Consider the following 20231-nt stretch of genomic DNA (forward strand, 5'->3'; position numbering starts at 1 on the left):
ATGATGGCCCCCGGCGTGATGTAGAGTAGTAGTTCTTATTATAAGAAATGCACATTTTCCAGCCCTACACACCAGGTGTTCTCAGGTGTTTTATCGCTCTCTATTTTTCTCTTCGTTGCATGAAGTGGAGTGAGTGCCTCATAATGTGGCTGGTGTGTAATTTGCAGTGCTGCTGATGAAGTACTTCTTCGACCGCTACGGCTTCACATAATCGGGCGCCATAGCCGCGCTCGTGCAGGGGCTGCTTGCCAAGGAGCTCTGGAAGCGGGGCCTGCCTAAAGCACTGGCAGGTGCGCTCCACATTCTCTTTTACACAGCATATCTTCACCATACCCCGGAAAAACTTTCCTGATTGGCTTGCTATGCCTGCAAGAGGTTGCAAGCGTAGCCGTTTGACCTCAGCCAAGTGAGCTTGCTCAGTAGATGCGATGGGGTCTTGCATGACGCATACAGATGCCTTTGGGCACCTGTACTTGCCTCTACCCAACACAGGGTTGCAGAGACGTATGTGGCTCTTTGTTGGCGGATAGAAGCATCATGGCATGTACTGAGCAAGCTTCTTTGCTTCGTTTAGTTCTCAGCACATGGTGATGGCGCGCGGGTATGTGCGCGCAGGTGAGAGCGGCCCGCAGATGGGCCGCGCGGTGGAGAAGCAGGTGCGCTGGTTCTGGCGCTTCATCATGATGCCGGTGCTCTTTGGTCTGGTGGGAGCCTCCATCAACTTCAGCACCATCGAGAACGGCATGATCCCCAAAGCCTGCGCCATTGTCATCGCCGGTTCGAACCCCTCCCGTACTCAAACTTTTTTGTCTTCCCTTCCTCATTTTTGTCTTACGCAAGTTTACGCCTTGAGCGTACCTTCTGCTGTCTGTGTCCTATCAGTGTCTTGAGAGCATTTCCGACCTGTTATCTTTCTAAGGACTAGTAGCGTAGTGCAAGACTGGTTTCTCTGCAGTTGTTTGATCATCATGATGTGCATGCTGTCTGTGGGTCGTTGTCGATTGGTTCTTTCTTTAAATCTCTTCATACGTATACTCTCATCTGAAGTCGACAAGTCGTCGCGTCAAACATCATGAAGTCTCGCATGTCCTGGTGATCACGCTTGCTGTTTGCACCTGTGTATCACATCAAGCAGCAATGGTGCGGCTGTAAGGGCGATTTGCCATGATACCAGCAGGATTAATCTGATTGGCTTTGTCTCGGGCAGATACTTTGCTCAATTATCCTCGCATCTCCAGACAATATCAAGGCCGCCTTCCAGCTTTGGGTTACTACTGAAGAGAGATGTTGCTGTCACTTCCGGAGAATTCGAACTCGAAATGGTCATGGAGAGTTTGATGCATCAACGCCGGCGTTCCTGTTCAACGGGCCCAGAGCAAGTTCCAGAAGCTTCTCAGATGTGCTGAACGTCCATTCCAAACTCAAATCCCAATTAGTTGCATCAAGTCAAACCTTTAGCAGAGATGGCAAAACGCCTCATACCTCTGCTGGACCGAGTCTTGGTGGAGAAATTGCAGCCAGCCACAAAGACGTTGGGTGGCATTCTGCTTCCAGAGACTGCTGTTAGCAAGGTGCGGTCATGATCAAGGTTTGCAGATGACCGCAAAAGGTGTTCTTGTAATGCTTCCAACAGTTCTCCATCTCGGAAAAGATGAGCGAATGCCTCAAACTCCAGATCATGCTGCAAGCACTGGTCGATCTACGTATCACATTGCAACATGCTTGTCCTGCATACTGCATAGCGGATCAGTTCATAACAAAGTGTTGAAGTTTACCTCATATCAAGAGTACGAGAGACGTCATCGGAAGGAGGACCAGATGGGCAACCGCCCAAGGCCAGAGACAAGCTGTGTGCCAAGTAGTGCATGCAAAGAGTACGGTCTCTATAGACGTATAACAATCGTTGGGTGGCAATTGCATTAGCGCTGAGGGACCCTTGGATCTATTGCTGCTGCAGATGAGCGAGGGCAAGGTGATTGCCACTGGGCCAGGTAGGCGCAACCTGCAGACTGGGGAGCCCATCCCAGTGAGTGTCACAGAGGGGCAGACTGTGCTGCTCCCAGAGTATGGAGGCACCGTCGTCAAGCTGGGCGAGAAAGAGTGAGACTCTTTGCCATCACGGAAACCTTTCCTGGTTCTTGAAACACTTTCAGAAATTTGTTGTTTCAGGGCAGATAAGCGAGGCATCTGCCACGTGCTCAAATCAGCGATATGTGGTGTCGTCACCTTTATAAGAGGAAGTCAAGGGGCATAAGAGAAAGAGCGAGACATCTGACACCAAGGGCAGGATCAAGTCGAGTGTTATGGTCCAGTGTGCAGAACTGGTTTGCTGGGCATGCGTCCCTTAACATTTAATGTTCCCTGAGCAGGATGTGGCACAGGTGTCCGTGACATAGGGGGCAGTGCATGCCTGCTCAGATTAGAAACAGAAGGGAATGATGTAAGGCTGATTTGTCATTTCTGTGCAGGCTGACTCTCTATAGGGATGAGGAGCTCTTGGGGGTCATCCAGGACTGAGGCAGCTGTGCACAGCAGGACTTCATTCTAGATGCGAATTTAGAGGCGTGATGCTGTTGTCAGCACCTGTCTCGCCTCACAAATGCATGAATTATAAGGACGGCATCAAAGCACATCGAATGATGATTAGACGCAAGACGGTCTGTTTTGTTTCTCTGGGACGGCGCGGTAAAGCTAGGCGCGAACTCTGCCTAAGACATGGCTAGCTAGAATATCACCTGCTGGTAAAGATGGTCCCTGGGTCTTGGAATCTCTTCAAAATCTCTGGCCCTCACAAAGAGATGGGAGCAAGTATGAAAGCAATCTCAGCATTGATACAGTCTGCATTTCATTGCTCTGGCAACCTGATATAGAAGTTGCAGGATCAGAATACTTGCAGTGCTCCTCACAGAACTATTTTGTAGGCCTACTCCTCGCCAGTCTGACAGAAGACATTTGGATCTACTGAATCGCTGCACTCGCCTGAACTGTACGGGTGGCTGACAGCATATTAGCAGAACACATCACAGCTGTCACGCTCTAATTCAATTGAATGTCAGAAGCGTTTCACTGGCACGTGCAGCTGGGCTTCTGTGCACACGTGACGATCTAGTCGGGTTCAAATTTGACTTTTAGATTCACAGCTGGCGCAGGGACAGCGTCTGCTTGGCAGTCCACGTGGCGCCTGGCTGCAGGGTGACTGGACCGCTGCCAGCCACGGCAGGCTCCAAGCACACCATCTCCTGCGCATAATCACAGCCAACTCATGCGGATGCCCTCCATTTCACATTTGGTCAGGGCTTGGGCTCCATTGCAACAGGGAATGAAGTTTTCAAGCAAGGCACACGCAGGCCACTATGCAGCATCTGTTTCCTTGTCCCTACACACTAGCAAAGTAAACAGCTCCCTGCATGCTCGGAAAGCACAGATCGCAGTGTACGCTGCACCTAATACCTGCTTCATCCCAGGCCCTTGCAAGGCGTCATTCATGCTGCACCACTAAGAACGCATGCGCGCGCATGAGGTCTGCTGCAGCCTGCCCGGCCTCACAGGCAGAGTACAGACTACAGATGGTCCGCACACGCATCTTGCGTCACGTATAAACACATATTCAAAAGCTCTTTCGCTCGTCGACTTTCTAGTGTTCCGATCTCCCCCGCCTCGATCTCCAATTCTCCGTTTCGATTTGGGCAGGCCATATCTTGGCGCCCGCCTTTGGCGAGCACCTCCCCAGTGAGAGGCGGACCAAGTACTGAGCTATTCAGGGCTCAAAGGGGTACGGACCTTGTATTCGTCGTCCCCAAAGTCGCCCATGCCGGCCGCCTTGTCCACCCAGGGGTTCCAGACCACAGCGTCCGGGAAGCCCTGCTTCTCCACAACAACTGCGCGCCCCCTGCCCTCATCCACCACCTGGGGAAATAACGCAGGGTCCAAAATTGCAGTGTTGCTCTATGTCCTTGGACAAACTCAAAGATTGCTCAGCCCATCTGTGTTATTGTTAAAGTGCTTCATGTTTCAATATTGTCCACTACCTCTGCCAGGAAAAAGCGCATCAGCAGTGGACAGAGCATTGCACAAAGGTGCTGTGCGACTTCTTGTGCACAGGATAAAGCTCCTCCTTGCAAGGTGTACAGCTGGAATGTCAGAGAAAGGTGCGCCGGCCAGTCGGATAGGGGCATGAATCTGCAGATATCAGTCACCTCAAGTCGGCTGGGAGTTGCAAGGTAGATGCGGTCGACTTCGCCGCCGAAGCGAACGGAAGCGCCGTTCTCCGTCAGCCGCCTCTTGTCCTGCAGGCTGTCCAGGTAATCCACCCCGCTCAGGCCATCCACCCGAGCCTGCGCCAGAACAGGCCCGCCTCACTGCCTGCCTCATAAGCATTTCCCTGAGGTTGTGGGACAATCATCTAATCAGCCCTGAGTGTGCTGAAATGGTGTAATCTCCCTCCCTCTTTCAAACATACCCTGATATATGTAGCTGTCACCCTTGCACGCAAACACCAGCCTTTGCGTATTGTAAATTGCGCAGCAAGCATTGGCTTCAAGCGGTGGTCGCATGTCAGACACATTGCTGTTGGCAGTGGCAAGCTTAATCTCGGCAGAGGCTGCACCTATTTTGTCCATGCAACCTCTGCAAATTTGTAAACGCCAGTGGATGGAGGGTGCCGTTTGAGCACCCTGTCGATTAAGGAGACACCAAAGTATGCGTCCTGTGGTGTACATGCAACCTCTGGAACCTCGTTGACATTGGTGGAGTAGCATGGGGCCAAGATGAGCACCTTGTCTATGGAGGAAATGCTGAAGTATGTGTGCAGGGCGGCGGTGAGCTCAAATGCCTTGCTGCCTGTGTTGGTGGCAGTCAGTGTCTGCTCCAGCACGTCATTACCCACATCCACCTGTGCAGATCACATCTCAGCTGTCTTGAAATTGCAGCCATATTATTATAATTATCACCTGTTTTCCAGTTCCTAGGCATCTAGGATCTAGGTGCATCCAGCGTCACATGTATTAGATTTCTCCATTCCGCGCAGTCAAGCCATCAGCCTAATCATTTTTACATACTTTTCCTGCCAAAAGGCAAATTACGTCCTGCAGACAAGCTGCTGTTAAAGGCTGCCACAATCCTACCCCTTGTTGGACTCGCCCGATCCAAGCAAGACCCAATCAACTGTCAGGCCATTGCAAGTGTTCAGATGCCAAATCAGGGCAGCCCTGTCTCCCTGGCGCTCGCTCTGCCTAGATGGGGGGAAGACATGGATACATTTCCGCGCACAACAATGGCATTGTCTGCAAGGTTCTGGACGCCTTCTAATGATCTGAAGATCTAGGCCTTGCACTGCTGTCTCCGAGTCCTCTTAGGACCCAAGAGAGAGTGAAAGGATGCCAGGACACTGTGCAGTGTCATTGCTTCAACCTGCCTTGGAGAGAGGTGGAGATATCAAGCATGTGCTCACCTTCACTTTGAGCTCGAACGGATGGGGAAAGAGCTGCAGCTGATCTTTGCTCGGTGTGAGTGATAGCGTCACTGAGTCGGCTGCACTGTCTGTGACTGCAAACTCGCTGTTACGTGCGAAGCCGTGCTGACTGAGAGGTCCAAACCCACCGAATTGAGGAAAACACACTGGGATGCCGCCCCTGAGCATGCAGTGCCCTTTGTAAAGCAATAAGCAATACTCAGAAGCATGAATAGCGAACTACGCTAGTTTATACATCGACTACTACTTAGGCCCTGTGCGGCAGGACGTGTTCAGAGGCCGAGTAGATTATACCTGATGGCTTTGGGAGGCTTATATACAGCCTGCTTGCTCACGAATAGAACCTCCTGCGTTGAAGATCGACACTTTCAGGGGTGCAAGCAAGATCCAATTCTGCATTTAATAGAAGGAATCATACACCACAAAATCGTTCAGTTTGATGTATTTGAAACATTCCAGCCGGCGCAGGATCGTACCTCGCCACTCACTGTTTTCCAGGACGTCACATGTGCTCCATGCAGAAATATCTCGGCAGTTGTACCCTGAAACCCACATCTGAATGCATCATTGGAAAACCTAATACCTCTACCATCTTACATAGAACCCGATCTGTCAGTGTCATGGACGGAACGGGACAATAAACTTTGACTCCATCAGATCACACATCGAAGGAATTGAAACGCCATCTTTGCAAATTCTCACCGATCATTGTGAGAAGCAAAACATTGCAATTTTACACTCTGTTCAAACAAGGCAAAAGAGTTGGAGGGACGAAATGATGGTACCTCAGCTGACTTCAGTACTACGTACTTTTGACCGGAAGACTGGTCGGTCGTAAGTCCCGCCATTCAGGCTGAGATCAAGCAAAGTTAACAGAGGTGCAAGTCAGATGTGGACAGAGCCTGTTTCACAAAGGAACAAAATTTGCTCCCCGATCAAACGGGAGCGTGTCTATAGCTTCCCAGAGAAGGGAAGCTGGCCTTTTTCATAGTCGCATACATATGCATAGGCCTCACGACTTTGGGATAATATGGTGTGTTTTTCTAACATCTGAAAGACTGTGCGGCATCTCGTTGTGCCTGACAGTCTGAAGGCCTTTCAAGTTGCGCATGTCCAGAACAAAGGCATTCAAGCAGTTGAACTCAAGAAGTCAAGGACAGACTCGAACAAACATAGTGAATTAATATTGAATTTCAAGTGACAGCTTTTGTCAATATTTAATTGCTTGTGATGGAGGCCAGGTGCAGAGGCCAGGCTCGGTAGCATTTAAGAAAGTCAGCAGGCTTGGCTAAGCCTAATTCTACAAGCAGATTTGCCTTGTGTCACGCTTGTGGGGCCACACTGCACTATGCACTCCTATGAAACACTTAGCAAGCACTACGAGAGCATTGCACAAACTCCGGCATCCTGTGCGCGAGCTTGACAATCAATTCTGTTTAATATAAGCTGTGAGAAGCTCGCAACTGTGTTGGTTGCTCCCTTACATTTGCCTCACATTAACCGTGTTATTTCACCGGGACAGCAATCTGAAGCCGACATTGGTATATCTGCGAGCGTTGCAATAGCTAGACAACCAGAGCAGATACCAATTTTGTTGGATACAAATAACTCTTGCTGAGGCTGGGCTCCAAGCCCATGCGCAGTAGCCCGCTGCGGCAATCAGTGGCATGTCGAAGCCTGCTGCAATCACCAGAGCTGGTGCACTAGCCATGGAACTGGCTGTTTTGCTCACGTTCAAGCTTGCACCGATATCCATTGGCTGCACATCACTATCCAAATCATGCTGGTCATCAGATGCGTCCTGTGGACTCAGGGTTGGTGCTGTAGTTGCATCTAGGATGACAAAAGGAGTGAGTTTCTCCACATTCAACACAAGTTTGTGCGTGAGCTTGTCACGCAGCAGAGCCGGTACCTTTATGTCTGCAACCATAGAAACTTGCAGTGTGAGAAAATGAGATAGTTAGCACCACAGTTAAAACAGTGAGCAAATGGCAAGCCGCAGGGAGTCAGACAAGCGAAACTTCACAGTCTAAGCGAGCAAGTGGAGGGCAAGTATGCAGTCCATACCATTACACAGCACCGCCATCACAATTCCACCAACACCAGTGAATCGGATGTCCCGGCCGGGCACTGGGACAAGGTGCAGCTGATCAGCAATGCTCTGCTGCAGGAGCAGCTCCAGAGCACACCCGGTGTCTATCAACAGCTCCTGCTCAATGGTGTAACTCCCATGTTGCAGAGTGAATATGGAGAAGCCAACACGATCACCAACACGCGAAAGCAGGCGCGGCGGGGTGTCTGGGCCTGCACAACACAGATACAAGTTCAACCAGCAACACACGTATCCAAAGCTTGGATTCATCTGATGTTAATCATGTTGTGTTGCCTGACCTCAACTGGGCTGCTTACATGACAATTGCTTACATGGCAATATATTGGTTGCAGCCCAGTTGAGGTCAAGCGGCACTGCATAATCAACAGCAAATGAATACAGGCTTTGGATACGTGTGTTGCTGGTTGAACTTGTATCTGTGTTGTGCATGCCCAGACACCCCGCCGCGCCTGCTTCGCGTGTTGGTGATCGTGTTGGCTTTTCCATACTCACTCTGCAACATGGGAGTTATACCATTGAGCAGGAGCTGTTGCTAGACACCGGGTGTGCTCTGGATCTGCTCCTGCAGCAGAGCATTGCTAACCAGCCGCACCTTGTCCCAGTGCCCGGCCGTGACATCCGGATCACTGGTGTTGGTGGGACTGTGACGGCGGTGCCGTGGAATGCAGCCCATATAGTGTCATGTAAGCAGCCCAGTTGAGGTCAGCCCCACCATAATGCAACCCACCGGTGCAGAGGCTGCATGCCACAGTGTGCGACAGCTGTCCTGGCATATGGACAGGGAGAGCACCATTAATTGAAAGATATAAAAAGATACTTTGTAATTGCCCAGCCTAACCACGTTTACCAGCAAGAAGTGAGACTACAAGGCAGCAGCACTTCCTGCCAAGCTTGCAAAGCAGATGGAGACCAAGACACAGACAGCCTAAGTTTTAAACATTTTTTTGAGACAACAGCAGCCCAACGAATGCATGAAGGCCACAAAATGGCAGATCAGTAAGAAGGTTGACTGCAAAATGAGGATGGTATAGATTGATTTGGTAAAAGTGGCGGAACGGTATGTAGCTGGCGAAACATCACGATAATGTCAGAATACTGCTACTGATATCAAACATGGTGCCAGTGCTTGATGCAAGTGCCTGACGTGACACGTGCTGTGGGAGCACATGTGTGAGTACATGTCATGTGTGAGATATTGGACTGCGCTAGAGGATGCTTTGCACTGGAGCTACATGCCAGTGTTGTCCGTTTTGCATGCAACTGCGCAGCCAGCCGCAGATTGGTGATTATGATGCCTGCAATCAAAAGCCCGCAGGCGATGCCCACCAAGGAGCACAAGTCAAACATTACATAACGTGATGTGTGTTCCGTAAGGGTCATGGGCCAATCCATCCCAATCCCATTTCATCAAAGTCAAGAAACCCACACATACAATCATTGATGATCTGCATGAATTATAATGATCCTCTCATTAGTATCCCATCATGAGTCATACGCCAGCGAGGCGAGCAGCTGCAGCGTGGCCAGGCGCAGCTCCTCCAGCCTGGCAGTCAGACAGTCAGTCAGCTGCATTCCAAGCTTTTCCAGCCAGTCTAAGGGGCTGATGTTCTCTGACTCTGCTTCTTACAGACAGCCCCCAACATGACATCCAAACATGCGGTGATGCCAAAGAAATTTTCCGTGCCAGCATCCTAGCAGGTTGATGGAAAAGGGAAAGGTACAAGGTTCACAGATGGGAGCACTCGAGCACTACACGCAGCTCGTCAGGGAAGGGGACACCAGGTGGTAGCAATCATCTATGATGCATCATATGATCCTGCCAGAAACGCTGCAGATACAGTAGAACATCGTACATGGAAGCGCATTGTTCGGTGCCAAAAATACTTTCAGATAAGGTAGCATATAGTACATGGAAGCACGTTGCTATGTGATGGGCTACCTGTTCAGGATGGGCTGGTTGGCGGCGTTCCCTTGCGCCGCCAGCTCGCGCTGCATGCCGGTGAGACACGTCAGCAGCCGCCCCGGCCGCACCGCCTCGGTGCCGCGCGGCCGCCGCGCCTTGGAGGAATCTTCAAAGCCCTCGTCCAGTGCCTTCTTTAGCAGAGCGCGCCTGCGCCACAGACCATTTTTAAACACTTTTCATCGCATCCTGCAGGGGGTACTAGTGTAGAGAATCTAGAGTGCAACCACAGTGCAAAGCAATCGTGGAGAGATTGCAAGTTCACGCTGCAGGACGATATGTACCCCGGTCTGCAGAGTCTTGCACATACTTGGGAAAATACTGTTCCATCCAAGAACAGGGTTAAGGTTACAGAAGAAGGTCACTGCATTAAGCTTAGCCTGTGTTGCTGCGTGACAACCTGCATTCACAATCGGATGGCCTGGTTTGTTGCCAACTATCTAAAATGCTGAGGTTGTCAATAGCCCAAATTTGGTGCCACCCAAAGCAATCTTGAAAGTGAAAGAGAGCATGCCTTCTGTCCTTGCTGCTGACGCCGAGCATTTCCTTGAGAAACGCTGCAGTCCCCTGGGGGATGAGTCGCTGGTATATCACCTTGGCCTCTGCAAAAGCGCTGCCGCTGCTGTCGCTGCCCTGCTCTGCCGCCACCACTGACAGCTCCTCCCTTATCAGACACAGCCTGGCCAGCAGCTGCCTGCACCACAGCCAAACACAGAAATGCAAGGCAACCCCCTTGTAGCTCTCAGATGCCCTGCATTCTTGCCTCTTTCTGGAACCATAGTTTGCCTCAACACAGCTTACCATCACCCAGCACATGCTGTAAATGGTTATTATGAGCGCCAGTCACTGGGAGATGGCACAGTAGCTGCATGTAAAAAAAAGGAAGCATGCATGCGGCCTGGTGCCTTCGTCTAATTGGAATCGACCTCTCCAGTAAAGAGGAGGATGCAATAGATTGAGATTATGAGAAGTTGCTGCCAGGCACCCAGCCCTGTGGGCTGGAGGAAGGGAAGAATAGCACTAATACTAATGCTGATACTAACAATTCCAATAACATTGGTAGTCAGAGTAATAGACACCATATGTTGTATGGGAGGGATGAAATCACTTGTCGGGGACGGCTTCCTTGTCCTCCATGTCATCAATGACCTGGTTGGCGATGGTCTGCAGGCTGCTGAGCTGGCAGGCGGGCACGCTGACATCAGCGGCCGGCATGCTGACATCAGCGGCCGCCCCCGACGCCGCCCTCCTCAGCAGATCCACCCGCTCCTCACTGCATATTGAAATTCCGAAATTTGAAACAGACCTCAAGCCATTCGGTGTTGCTCAAAGAGCATCTATCCATTACAGAGCGTTGCATACCGCCCTCCACGTTGCAAAAGGACCTCCAACCCACAAACAGGACGAAAAAATCTCTTTTCTGGAAAGAATATGGCTGTTCAAGTCCACTTGGGCCTATGTGAGCCAGATATATTGATTCTGCTGCGCTTAGAAGTCATGGTCTCAACATTTGTCATCAAGGCGCGTTGCATTGACAGGATGTGCTACCCCGCATCAAATTGGTCTCAACCACCTGTACACCCAACCTCAAAGTGGTGATCGTACCTGGAGGTTAGTCGCTGCACAGCGTCCAGCACGCGCAGCTCTGCTGGCAGCCGCTTCGCCACTTGCGCCAAAACCTCCTCCTCTATTGCTCCCAGCCGCTCTGTGCATCAGCACATGCCTCCCTTATGCAAAGCTTGAGCTTAAAGAGATACTTTCACAATAGCTGTCCCCTGCTGGTTCCCACTGAGCTGCTCTTGCCTCTCAGCTGCCGCATCAGAAGCAGCGAGTGCGAAAGCCCAATGTCTTCTGGCGGAACCTGGTACAATCCCTCTGAAGTTGCGCAACAGTGAGCAAAGGAATTCACACCCTCAGGCTTGCACTTTTGTAGCCCGCACTGCTTGAAACCCCTCCTTCCTAATCAGACCAACTACACTAATAGAAGTGGGCCGGGAGACCATTGTATCAATGTATGTTATTGCTGCGCGCGAGGCAGCTCTTTCTCTTAGCTTCCTGGGCGCTCACACTGCTTAAACGTTTGCACATCTCTTCCGCCTAATTCACTTCATGAAACGCACCTGCCAGGTCGTGGTTGCTCTGCTCGCTGGCGGCCTGAGCAAACAGGCGCAGAGTGGCCACAAAGAACTCATCCAGGCTGTCTATCCGCTTCTCCACTGCTGCCTTAATTGCATCTCTCTCTGTCACCTCTGGCGCTTCCCCTGCATATATCAACAAACGATAATCAAAGTCAATATATAGTATACACTTCTCAGGAATGAGCATGAGCCACCCACCCAAATTGGATGTTCATGTAGAGATCCTGGTGCAAAGGTACCCTTGTGGGGGACAAATAGAGCAGGACATGCTCATGTGTGATGTCAGCTACAGCACATTATTATTATTGTCATTAGCACACAGTCTACAATTTGAGAACCAGGCACGTCAAGCAACACCTGTTCTTATTGCATGGCACATGTCTTCACGTATTATAAGCTAGCAGTGACAGCAAGACAAACAAGGTGGTGTGAGGGCCCTGTAGGGAGAAAGAGCTGCCTTGCAGTGCAACGCGTGCAATATGCAAGGCATAACAAATCGGCGTTTGATGAGAGTAAGATGGCATTGAAGTGTCCGATGTGGAGCAGCCTGAATCTCTGCCCCTTTTAAGTCATTTAGAACTCAACAGTGACTGGAGTGCCCAGAGACCGAGCCAGGACTCCGGTCAAGCATCACAGTTCTGCACGTCATATTGAGGAAGCCCCACTTTGAGGTCATCTGAGGCCTAAGGGGCCAGAGCGTCACCATTAGACAGCCATGCTACTCCCAAGAATGACCACCAGCCTACCCCTTCAAGAATTTGCTACTGTGCAATCCTGGTGCAAAGGCTGTGCTGCTGTGATGTCAATGTGCAGACGGTGGCAGTGGCACTCACGTGTAATGTCGGCTACAGCTGTAGCTACAAAGAGGTCCTTATTGACCTCCTCCATGAGATCGGTCACTATGTCTGCAGCTCTATCCACCTGCTTTTGCACTGCAGAAGGCAAGAGATGTAAGATGCTCTTGCACACTATTGCACAAGCAAAGGCCTGCATAAGCTTGCGGGAAGCAATAGGCAGAAAAGCTAGCAGATATTTTGAACGGATTGCACAGACAGCCAGATGAGCCGAAGAGTTTGCAGTCGCACCTAGAGGATCTGTGGGAGCTGTAAAGGCTCCAGCTGGCTGGGCGTTCCCAGACATTTGTAATTTCAATTGGAACGATTTTTTGTGCCCAGAAGTTGCTGGCCTCTTCGAAAGAAAAGAGGTAATCCCTGCACACACCATGGCTCAGCCAAAGAAGGCAGCCCTGCAACCAACTAATTTATCAGGAGAAAGATGGCACGCTCCTAAAACCAGTAAGTTGGCCAGAAGTGTACATCAAATACCGCAAAGCTGCCCCGATCTCTTTCATTTCAGAGAAACACCTTTGAGGATGGAACGACTAGCTTCGCATCGTAAAGCACAGACTGTTAATTTACAATTTTGGACGACTTTATAACATGTGTGCCTCGCGTGGGAAGTGCCAGCAAACGTGTGAGACACAGATCGCTCCATTATAAAAGACTTCACAGGGGACAACTCGCAGGGCGAGATAAATGCTCAATATCTGCAGAACTTCGTGTTTAAGGTGTCACTTATATTGAGTATTGACGATTAATTATTTGGGATCCCGTGGCCGAGTTGAGCCGCTTTGTTTGTTCCAGCACACCCGCGTAGTATGGGTTACGTTGCCGTACCCTAGCTAGCGCAGGTTTGCTTTGGGACAAGCGGCTTGTCACAAGCCCAACTGTCAGGCACTCCGTTCATGCTTTGTACAGGAAAGACGAGCTTACAGCGCTTCTCTCATTGGTATTAGCTTGTAGTACATGTGACCGCGCTAGATTTGCTATAGCTAGCCGGACTGGTCTGGGACCTAGGCTTTTTCTTACAAATCTTTGTAAATAAAAGATGCATCAGGATGCGCATGTGCACATCAGAAAAAATACAATCCATATACCAAGCAAGAAAGCAATTGCACCAACACACAAAGACACCATGACACAGCATGACATAAAGCCACCATGAAGCCAGTGCAGAGACAGTGGTCATCATCATCATGCAAGTAGAAGTCTGAATGGGACACCAGATCATTCCCCCACAGCTTAGTCTAAGAAATGCATTACCTAAGACATCATGTAGAGTACTAGGCTCGAGCTCCTACCACTGGGATGCATGCATATGCATGGCCAAAAGAATAGCAATATAAAGAATTGCACTGTCTCGAGAGCTCATCAGCCCATCAGGAAATACAACACTCGAATTTGCTGGGTGTGAAGCTGCCTCTCACAATCCTGCCTACCGCGATCAGCCGCAAACAATTCGGCACAATCTATCTCACAAGATCCTTTATTGGCAATCTAATCTAGTGTACACTCCTGCCTGCCTGCATCATCAACCTAGCATACATTTCTCTTCTTATGTTGATTGAATCACCCTCGAATAACCTCACCATCGCGCTCGACAATACCATAAAACTCTTTCTGCAAGCCTCCAACTTGTCTCCTTCTGCACACCTTTTCAACCTGCACTTTTCCGTTCATATTCCTGTTTTGATACGTCTGCACCCAGCAGGGCCCCCCTCCCATGGCTGGGGATCCTGCCAAGTTCTCATGGCATTACCAGCCTGCCCGATAGGTAAAAGCAGTCCTAGCGCACCATGCGCACAATGACATCATAACCAATACCATAAGACTACAAAATCTCTCTATTGCTGCACGGCATGGTCACTCGATCTCGTTTGCATCTCTCACAGCCTGAGAACAGATAAAACCCACGAGCAGGACTCGAGCCATTTATACCTATCCGTTCTTGCCAGTTCTGTACTATATTTGAAGATGTCCTGATGTGTGACAGGGATGCCTGATCAAGGTCGGAACAGGGTCTCTCCCCAGTATTATTCACTGTCCAAAGGAGGAGGTCCTGTCCTTACTTTTCAGCGTTGACCCAGTCGGTGTACACAAACTGGCTCTCCAGCCGACGCAGGCTGAGCAGCGCAGCAGCGGCTGCCGCGAAGGTTGCCACGCAGCTGACTGGACCGAGGGACAGCAGCGGGCAGCCCCTGCTGCCCAGGAAGGCCACCAAGCCTAGAAAGGCTGCCACACAAAGACCTGCTAATGCCTTCTGGGCCGCCCTCACTTGCTGAAGCGCCTGCATGGGTACAGACTGATTGGTTGTCCGGTGATGAGAAATGTGCCATGCACCCTGCTCGTGCATCCACAATTCCACATATCTGCCCTCAGATCAGCGGATCAGAGGCAGCTGCATCAAGCTGCTTCATGGCAGAAACTCCGGCAATCACAAACAGGGCATGGTGGTGGAACCGGCTAGATAGTGACACTTCGAGCACACATCAAGTATTCGTGAGAATTATCATAAGAGTGAACAAAACAATGTATGATCCTCTGGACCCCAAGATACCAGCCTGACCTGGTGACTTAGAGGGCACCTAATAGAATGCATGGACTGCCCTGGCCCAGGCATAGGGGCACTCAGACCTTTGACACAACATGGGCCCTTGAATTGATTCCTACCTTGCTGCAGGCTGCGCAGTGCTGTGTGTGCTGGTGGTGCCGGTCGAGCAGCTCGCGCCTGTGCAGCTTGCCGAGGCTGTCGCGGAAGGGGTCAACCGCTGGGGTGTCGGGGTACACCGGGCCCCCGCCCGCCTTCTGCGTCAGCCACCGCCGCCACGCCATAACTCCCCTGCGCACGGCGCAACACCCCTTGTGGAAACCTCAACCATGTGCAACAATTCTTGCATGCATTGTGTCACAGGGAGTACCATATTTGTAGGAGCTCTGTCAGACTGTCAGGTTTCCCTTGTCTCTTTGAGCCCCGCATGGCAATTTTTGATCTGTATCGACTAGAACGCAAGCTTTAAGCAAACCAAATGTCCGACATCTTGCCAGAAAGATGGAGCTGCTACAATAAAGTCTGGGCATTTGGGTGTATTAGACAGCAACAAGCCATAGTACTGGCAAGAGCCGACAGGGTTCTGGAAGCTGCCTGAAGCTTCAAAAGGAAAGTGGGTGGGTCTACAGCTGCGTACCTGTCGGAGTCACCGGGGGTGAAGTAGTGGCGATTGTAGTCTGCCTTGCGCCCAGCCAGGCGGTTGGTTTTGCTCTGCTGGTGCATGAACACAATGTCGCCATCGTTGACTGCATTCAGCTGCAGATGAGGGCCCCATCTTCCGCTGTAGCAAGCACACAAGCGGATCAGAACGCATCAAATGGTGTGATCGTCTACCCTAAACCCTTAACCCTAGAATAAAATACATGAAAAACCCTAAATGTGGTCTTAGAGAACATGGCTCTGCAATGTCAGACACCATATATACGAAGCTGGAAATCTGAAGACATTATTCAGGCTGCTTCACGCAAATATTGACAACCTATAGTTCATACCTACTGAGCGGAAAACCTCTTTATCACGGCATCTGAGCAGATCATTTTTCCTCAAGAACATGTGGTGCAGTGTGGCTCCATATCGAACATATGAACTTGTCCACACATTTGGGCACCACACACAAGAATCCTATGAGTACCTGATGCGCTTGACGAGCTGTAGGAGCAGTGGTCGGGGATCCACTTTCTTCAGCAGGGCAGCTGGATTTGTGAGGGTCAATTTCTGAGGCGGCGGTTTGGGGAAGTTTCCTCCGGCGTTGATGATGAGGCGGGTGCATGTGGCGCTGACTGGGACGGCGTAGATCCACAGCGAGAACACTCCCCCCGCCACAGTGAACCTGGTCAGGTGCACAAGCCATATCAGGCAATTGTTATCATCTTTATTGTCGTCATTACTATGGTTATTAATACGCCTATTGCTATTATTACTATTGCTTGTTCCAGCCCTCAGGGTTCGGTGCGTCGCACCGACCTGTCAATAACTCCCCTCCAACCTCCCTGTCTCGGCATTTATTCCACCAAGGAATGGCATATGTCAGAAAAGCACACAAGGAATAAAAGAATGAGGACAGTCTCAGATGATTGTCAAGCTCATTTTGAAATCTGGATATGACTATTAGCCATTTGCTCTCTTCTCTAGCTTGGAGTGCACTTACTGCAAGTCCTGCCAGCAGATATTTCACACATATATGAGGTGCAGGCTTTCAAAACATTTGCTACGGTGAGAATGACTGGTTTGCAGGAGCAGAAAGAAGGAATGGACCAAAGATGAGCTGATCATGCTCCTGCTTGTCACAACAAAGAGAAAGAGGCAGGCTATCACCCGTTGTAGACTGGTGGGATGAACTCGAAGGTGGTGTTCTTGTTGACAGACTTGCTGTTGGCGCTCCAATCGAATACGAATTTAAATCCGTCCTCTGGGCGCGGCCTCTCCTCCACGCTATGGGATTTGAAGTATCCGGCATCCGGTCCATGCCTGACAGAAGCACTCCTCCAGATTCAAGCTCAGAATCCAAAAAGGCAACGGACAGGTGCATAACAGACTGTGAGGGCCAGGCCTGCTGAGTTTAACACTTCTTGGACAATGCATGATATGCCAACTTGATCAGAGGCTGGTACATGTGGGCTAGAAATGCATGATCTTTGGAGCATGCAAAGATTTTGCTGACAATTGATATTGCCAACATTCTTTCCATCAAACAAACACAATCGGGGAATCACCTGTTGCCCGCCACGCCATGGTGAGCAAAAGCCACGTGGGACTGATCAGTCATGTTCTCGACCCACTCCTGAAATCCACCTGTTCAAAAGCCGCAAAATAGCACCTCAGTATTGGGAACATTACATGTGACTTCTCACAGTCCATCAGCAGCATCTTTATGTCGTCCCTGATGTTGTCACATAATCATCTTTCTCTGCTTAGGTGGCAGGACATACCTGGCAAGTCTCTTATGTAGTTCACATAGGTCTGCGTGAACTTGTCTGCACACCACAAGAGATCGTTAAGACAGCGTCCAAAAGGCGGACCTTAAAAATGCTTAGCAACACAAAATAAATTAAAAACAAAAATCAGGTCTCACAAGATAGGTATGGGTCGCACCAGGTTCTGTTTTGGCTTTCAGGGGGTTTATGGCCGGCTGACGCTGCAGGCTTTCCAGAAACGCTGTTGACCCGTGCTCTCCCCATACCCAAATCAAGCCTTGTTGCACCTGTGCGCAGAGACATGAAAACGTTAGCGGATTGCCCCTCAGTCATTGAATGCTCGCTTGTTGAAGGAAAAACGCACTGCCAAATTTAGGGATGTCACAAATTGGTGCAAAGGCTAGTGGTGGGAAACCGGGCCCTCCAGTGTTGCAGTGCCTAGCAGTAGATCAAGAAAGCCAGAAGAATCCCATGGCAACCACAGGAAATGAAGCTGCCATACTGTGCACATCCATGCATGCCTTGTCACAACAGTCACACTGCCTCAATCAGCAGTGAAACACTCACCTGCACAGGGTAGGCGGCTGCACAAGACCTCCCGCTAGCACATGCTGTCTGCTCTGCCTTTGTGTCCACGCTGTGAAGCTGCACACACGACGCACATCGGATAGCTCAGGACATTTTACCCCCAGATTCAAATAGGCCTCAGATTGCCATGCACCATTCCTGTTTGATGGCAACATCAGTTGCAACGGCTGCATTGAACCATCTCCCTGGGAGGGATCATACGCCAATGCCACCAACAGTGCAATCCAAGATCAATGCAGGATCTACATATTTTATGTTGTCAACAGGTCTGACGAGGTCTGAACATGTTGCTGTGCGCCATGATCCTGTGCCCACAGCAATGGGCAAAGAATAGACACATACCTGTGGGATGTGGGTGGGGCGGCCGTCAGAGCCAAAAATCCAGCCATGGTATCCGCACTGCAACCCCCCTTGCTCCACTCTTCCCTCTGACAGCGGCACCTTCCTACAACACGCAACACACATCTTCACGAGTTTGGAAGAGAATGAAGACAGCGTTCAATCTCGGCTCAATTGTAGAGCCAGTCAAGTGCCCTGTGTGAGCTTGCGGTGATACAGACATCTTATGTCTCTAATCTTTGCAAAGAATTCAGTGCAGTTGCACCAATTCTGGTTCTCGGTGCCCTTCCTTCAAGGGCCAATGCATTCATCTAATATAATTGTCCTTTGTTCAAGGGGCGTTACATGCGCACCTGTGGGGGCAGCTATCCTCAAAGCAGCGCCACTGCTGCTCCCCATCCCTCCAAAGCACCAGCTGCTTCCCTGTAAGCCATCCATCCAAAGCACTGATCAATGTCACATGTGCTACAGGGGGGGGGGGGGGGGTAATGTACGCCACAATGCCAGAGAAGTAACCCCACTCGCATGCATAGCAGTGTTGTGTGCAAGACCTACCCAGCAGCATGAGCGAGTGTGGCTTGGCTGGGTCCATATCTATCTCTGATGCAAGAGGATACCATTGCTTTGTCCAGTTGAAAGTCCCGGTATGCTCCTGGAACACAGTACGACAGCTCACACCCATTAAAAAGCACTAAGGGAGTTCAATGCACGGGCATGTCAAGGATGGACAGCAAGGCATGAGCAGCGCAGCAGAGTGTCCCACCTGCTGCGCGTCATGGGACTGTGCTGTGCGTGCACTGCTGCTGGCTGCTTCACTTGATGCATGCTCAAGCACAGCCACATTTGATCCTGTGTAAGAAGGTTCTCTCTCCTGCACCCAGCAGCAATGACATGACGTCAGCACATACAGAACAAGGTCATCCGCATGACAACATCTGCAGCTGCGCCTGCCTGACAAGGGCGCCAGGTGCAAGTTGTCTGGTGAGACTTCATGACTTTGTGCTTTGGTGAGCTGACTCGTTCAGGGCTGACCTGGATAGTTGTGTGAGGTCTGGAGGCTGAACAGCGGAGCCTAGAAGTTCGAGAAGGGCGGCAACCAGAGATTGCAGTTGCTTGAAGCCTCTGTACTGGTGCGTGCCTGCAAACGAGCTGCTGTTGCGCAGATAGCTTTCCGATCTCTCCCGTATACACTGCAGTCACAAGCACGCAGTGTTAGGACCAACAAAAGATCGTGAGATGTCACATCGTTCTCCAAACTCGCAATTTATGCCAGCAAGGTAAGTGCGGAATCAATAAGATTCTACGAACGTCCCTCGCATTAGTACTAAAATCTCGTTGACAGTGATGTAACATCTACTACATACGTGACGACCATATGAACAATTCGATGAGATGAGGTGTGAGGGCAAATGAAATGGAATCGCACTTACTTCTAGCCTTGCAGTGTCCAAAAGGCAATTTCAATACACAACTTTCAAAGCTTCGATAACAGTAGATAATTTTTCACAAGTTTCAGATTTCAAAGAATTTTGCAATTCCAAGATCGGTGGATGATTTTGGACATACGCGCAAACCTGGGGCTCAAAATTTCTTGGCTTTGCCACGCATGCGGGCCAAATGAGGCATGACGACCTGGTCCACGTGGAATTAGTAACCTTCCGTCAACGGTCGTTGCACGGAATTTCTCTCTCTTTTCTTCTCGGAGATATTGGGCGGGTTTTGCTTGTTAAACATCAAGAACATCCATTTCAGTACTCTCCGGCCGTGGAACATCTGCACCGGCATCGCGATTGGTGGGCATCCAGTCAAGCGAGCACCTCTT

General features: G+C 50.3%; 4 protein-coding genes across 4 annotated transcripts; 1 reads left to right on the forward strand and 3 right to left on the reverse strand.

Moving 5' to 3' along the window:
* The first annotated feature begins 1404 nt into the window (after nucleotides 1–1404).
* Nucleotides 1405–2830, forward strand: COCSUDRAFT_52534 (small molecular heat shock protein 10). Its single transcript, XM_005650157.1, has 3 exons — nucleotides 1405–1571; nucleotides 1958–2100; nucleotides 2469–2830. Exons 1-3 carry the CDS (start codon nucleotides 1464–1466, stop codon nucleotides 2515–2517), a joined length of 300 nt encoding a protein of 99 aa, XP_005650214.1. The 5' UTR covers nucleotides 1405–1463; the 3' UTR covers nucleotides 2518–2830.
* Nucleotides 2831–3134: 304 nt separating this feature from the next.
* On the reverse strand, nucleotides 3135–6318 carry COCSUDRAFT_35341 (galactose mutarotase-like protein; the record flags this gene model as incomplete). Its single annotated transcript, XM_005650158.1, has 8 exons — nucleotides 3135–3239; nucleotides 3781–3906; nucleotides 4197–4334; nucleotides 4775–4891; nucleotides 5450–5630; nucleotides 5765–5817; nucleotides 5947–6012; nucleotides 6256–6318. 8 exons carry the CDS (start codon nucleotides 6316–6318, stop codon nucleotides 3135–3137), a joined length of 849 nt encoding a protein of 282 aa, XP_005650215.1.
* Nucleotides 6319–9065: 2747 nt separating this feature from the next.
* COCSUDRAFT_46328 (hypothetical protein) lies at nucleotides 9066–13262 on the reverse strand (the record flags this gene model as incomplete). Its single annotated transcript, XM_005650159.1, has 9 exons — nucleotides 13046–13262; nucleotides 12767–12892; nucleotides 12515–12613; nucleotides 11664–11804; nucleotides 11149–11248; nucleotides 10652–10816; nucleotides 10100–10237; nucleotides 9523–9693; nucleotides 9066–9126 (listed from the first exon to the last, which is right to left on the reverse strand). The coding sequence occupies exons 1-9, from the start codon at nucleotides 13173–13175 to the stop codon at nucleotides 9066–9068; spliced, it is 1131 nt and encodes a 376-aa protein (XP_005650216.1). The 5' UTR covers nucleotides 13176–13262.
* Nucleotides 13263–14585: 1323 nt separating this feature from the next.
* On the reverse strand, nucleotides 14586–19001 carry COCSUDRAFT_39968 (hypothetical protein; the record flags this gene model as incomplete). The annotated part of the gene is made up of 12 exons (XM_005650160.1): nucleotides 14586–14807; nucleotides 15191–15359; nucleotides 15706–15849; nucleotides 16201–16398; nucleotides 16884–17036; nucleotides 17282–17360; nucleotides 17498–17542; nucleotides 17661–17769; nucleotides 18050–18127; nucleotides 18413–18515; nucleotides 18763–18832; nucleotides 18965–19001. The coding sequence occupies 12 exons, from the start codon at nucleotides 18999–19001 to the stop codon at nucleotides 14586–14588; spliced, it is 1407 nt and encodes a 468-aa protein (XP_005650217.1).
* Between the last annotated feature and the right edge of the window lie 1230 nt (nucleotides 19002–20231).

The sequence above is a fragment of the Coccomyxa subellipsoidea genome, assembly GCF_000258705.1.
Source record: "Coccomyxa subellipsoidea C-169, whole genome shotgun sequence".
Classification (NCBI taxonomy): Eukaryota; Viridiplantae; Chlorophyta; class Trebouxiophyceae; family Coccomyxaceae; genus Coccomyxa; species Coccomyxa subellipsoidea.

Excerpts from the sequence above, each read along its gene's own strand:
- COCSUDRAFT_52534 (XM_005650157.1), top strand. The coding sequence starts at position 1,464 with ATGGCAAAACGCCTCATACCTCTGCTGGACCGAGTCTTGGTGGAGAAA. Across the intron at positions 1,572-1,957 it reads CAGAGACTGCTGTTAGCAAG|ATGAGCGAGGGCAAGGTGAT; the intron begins GTGCGGTCATGA and ends TTGCTGCTGCAG. Across the intron at positions 2,101-2,468 it reads GTCAAGCTGGGCGAGAAAGA|GCTGACTCTCTATAGGGATG; the intron begins GTGAGACTCTTT and ends ATTTCTGTGCAG.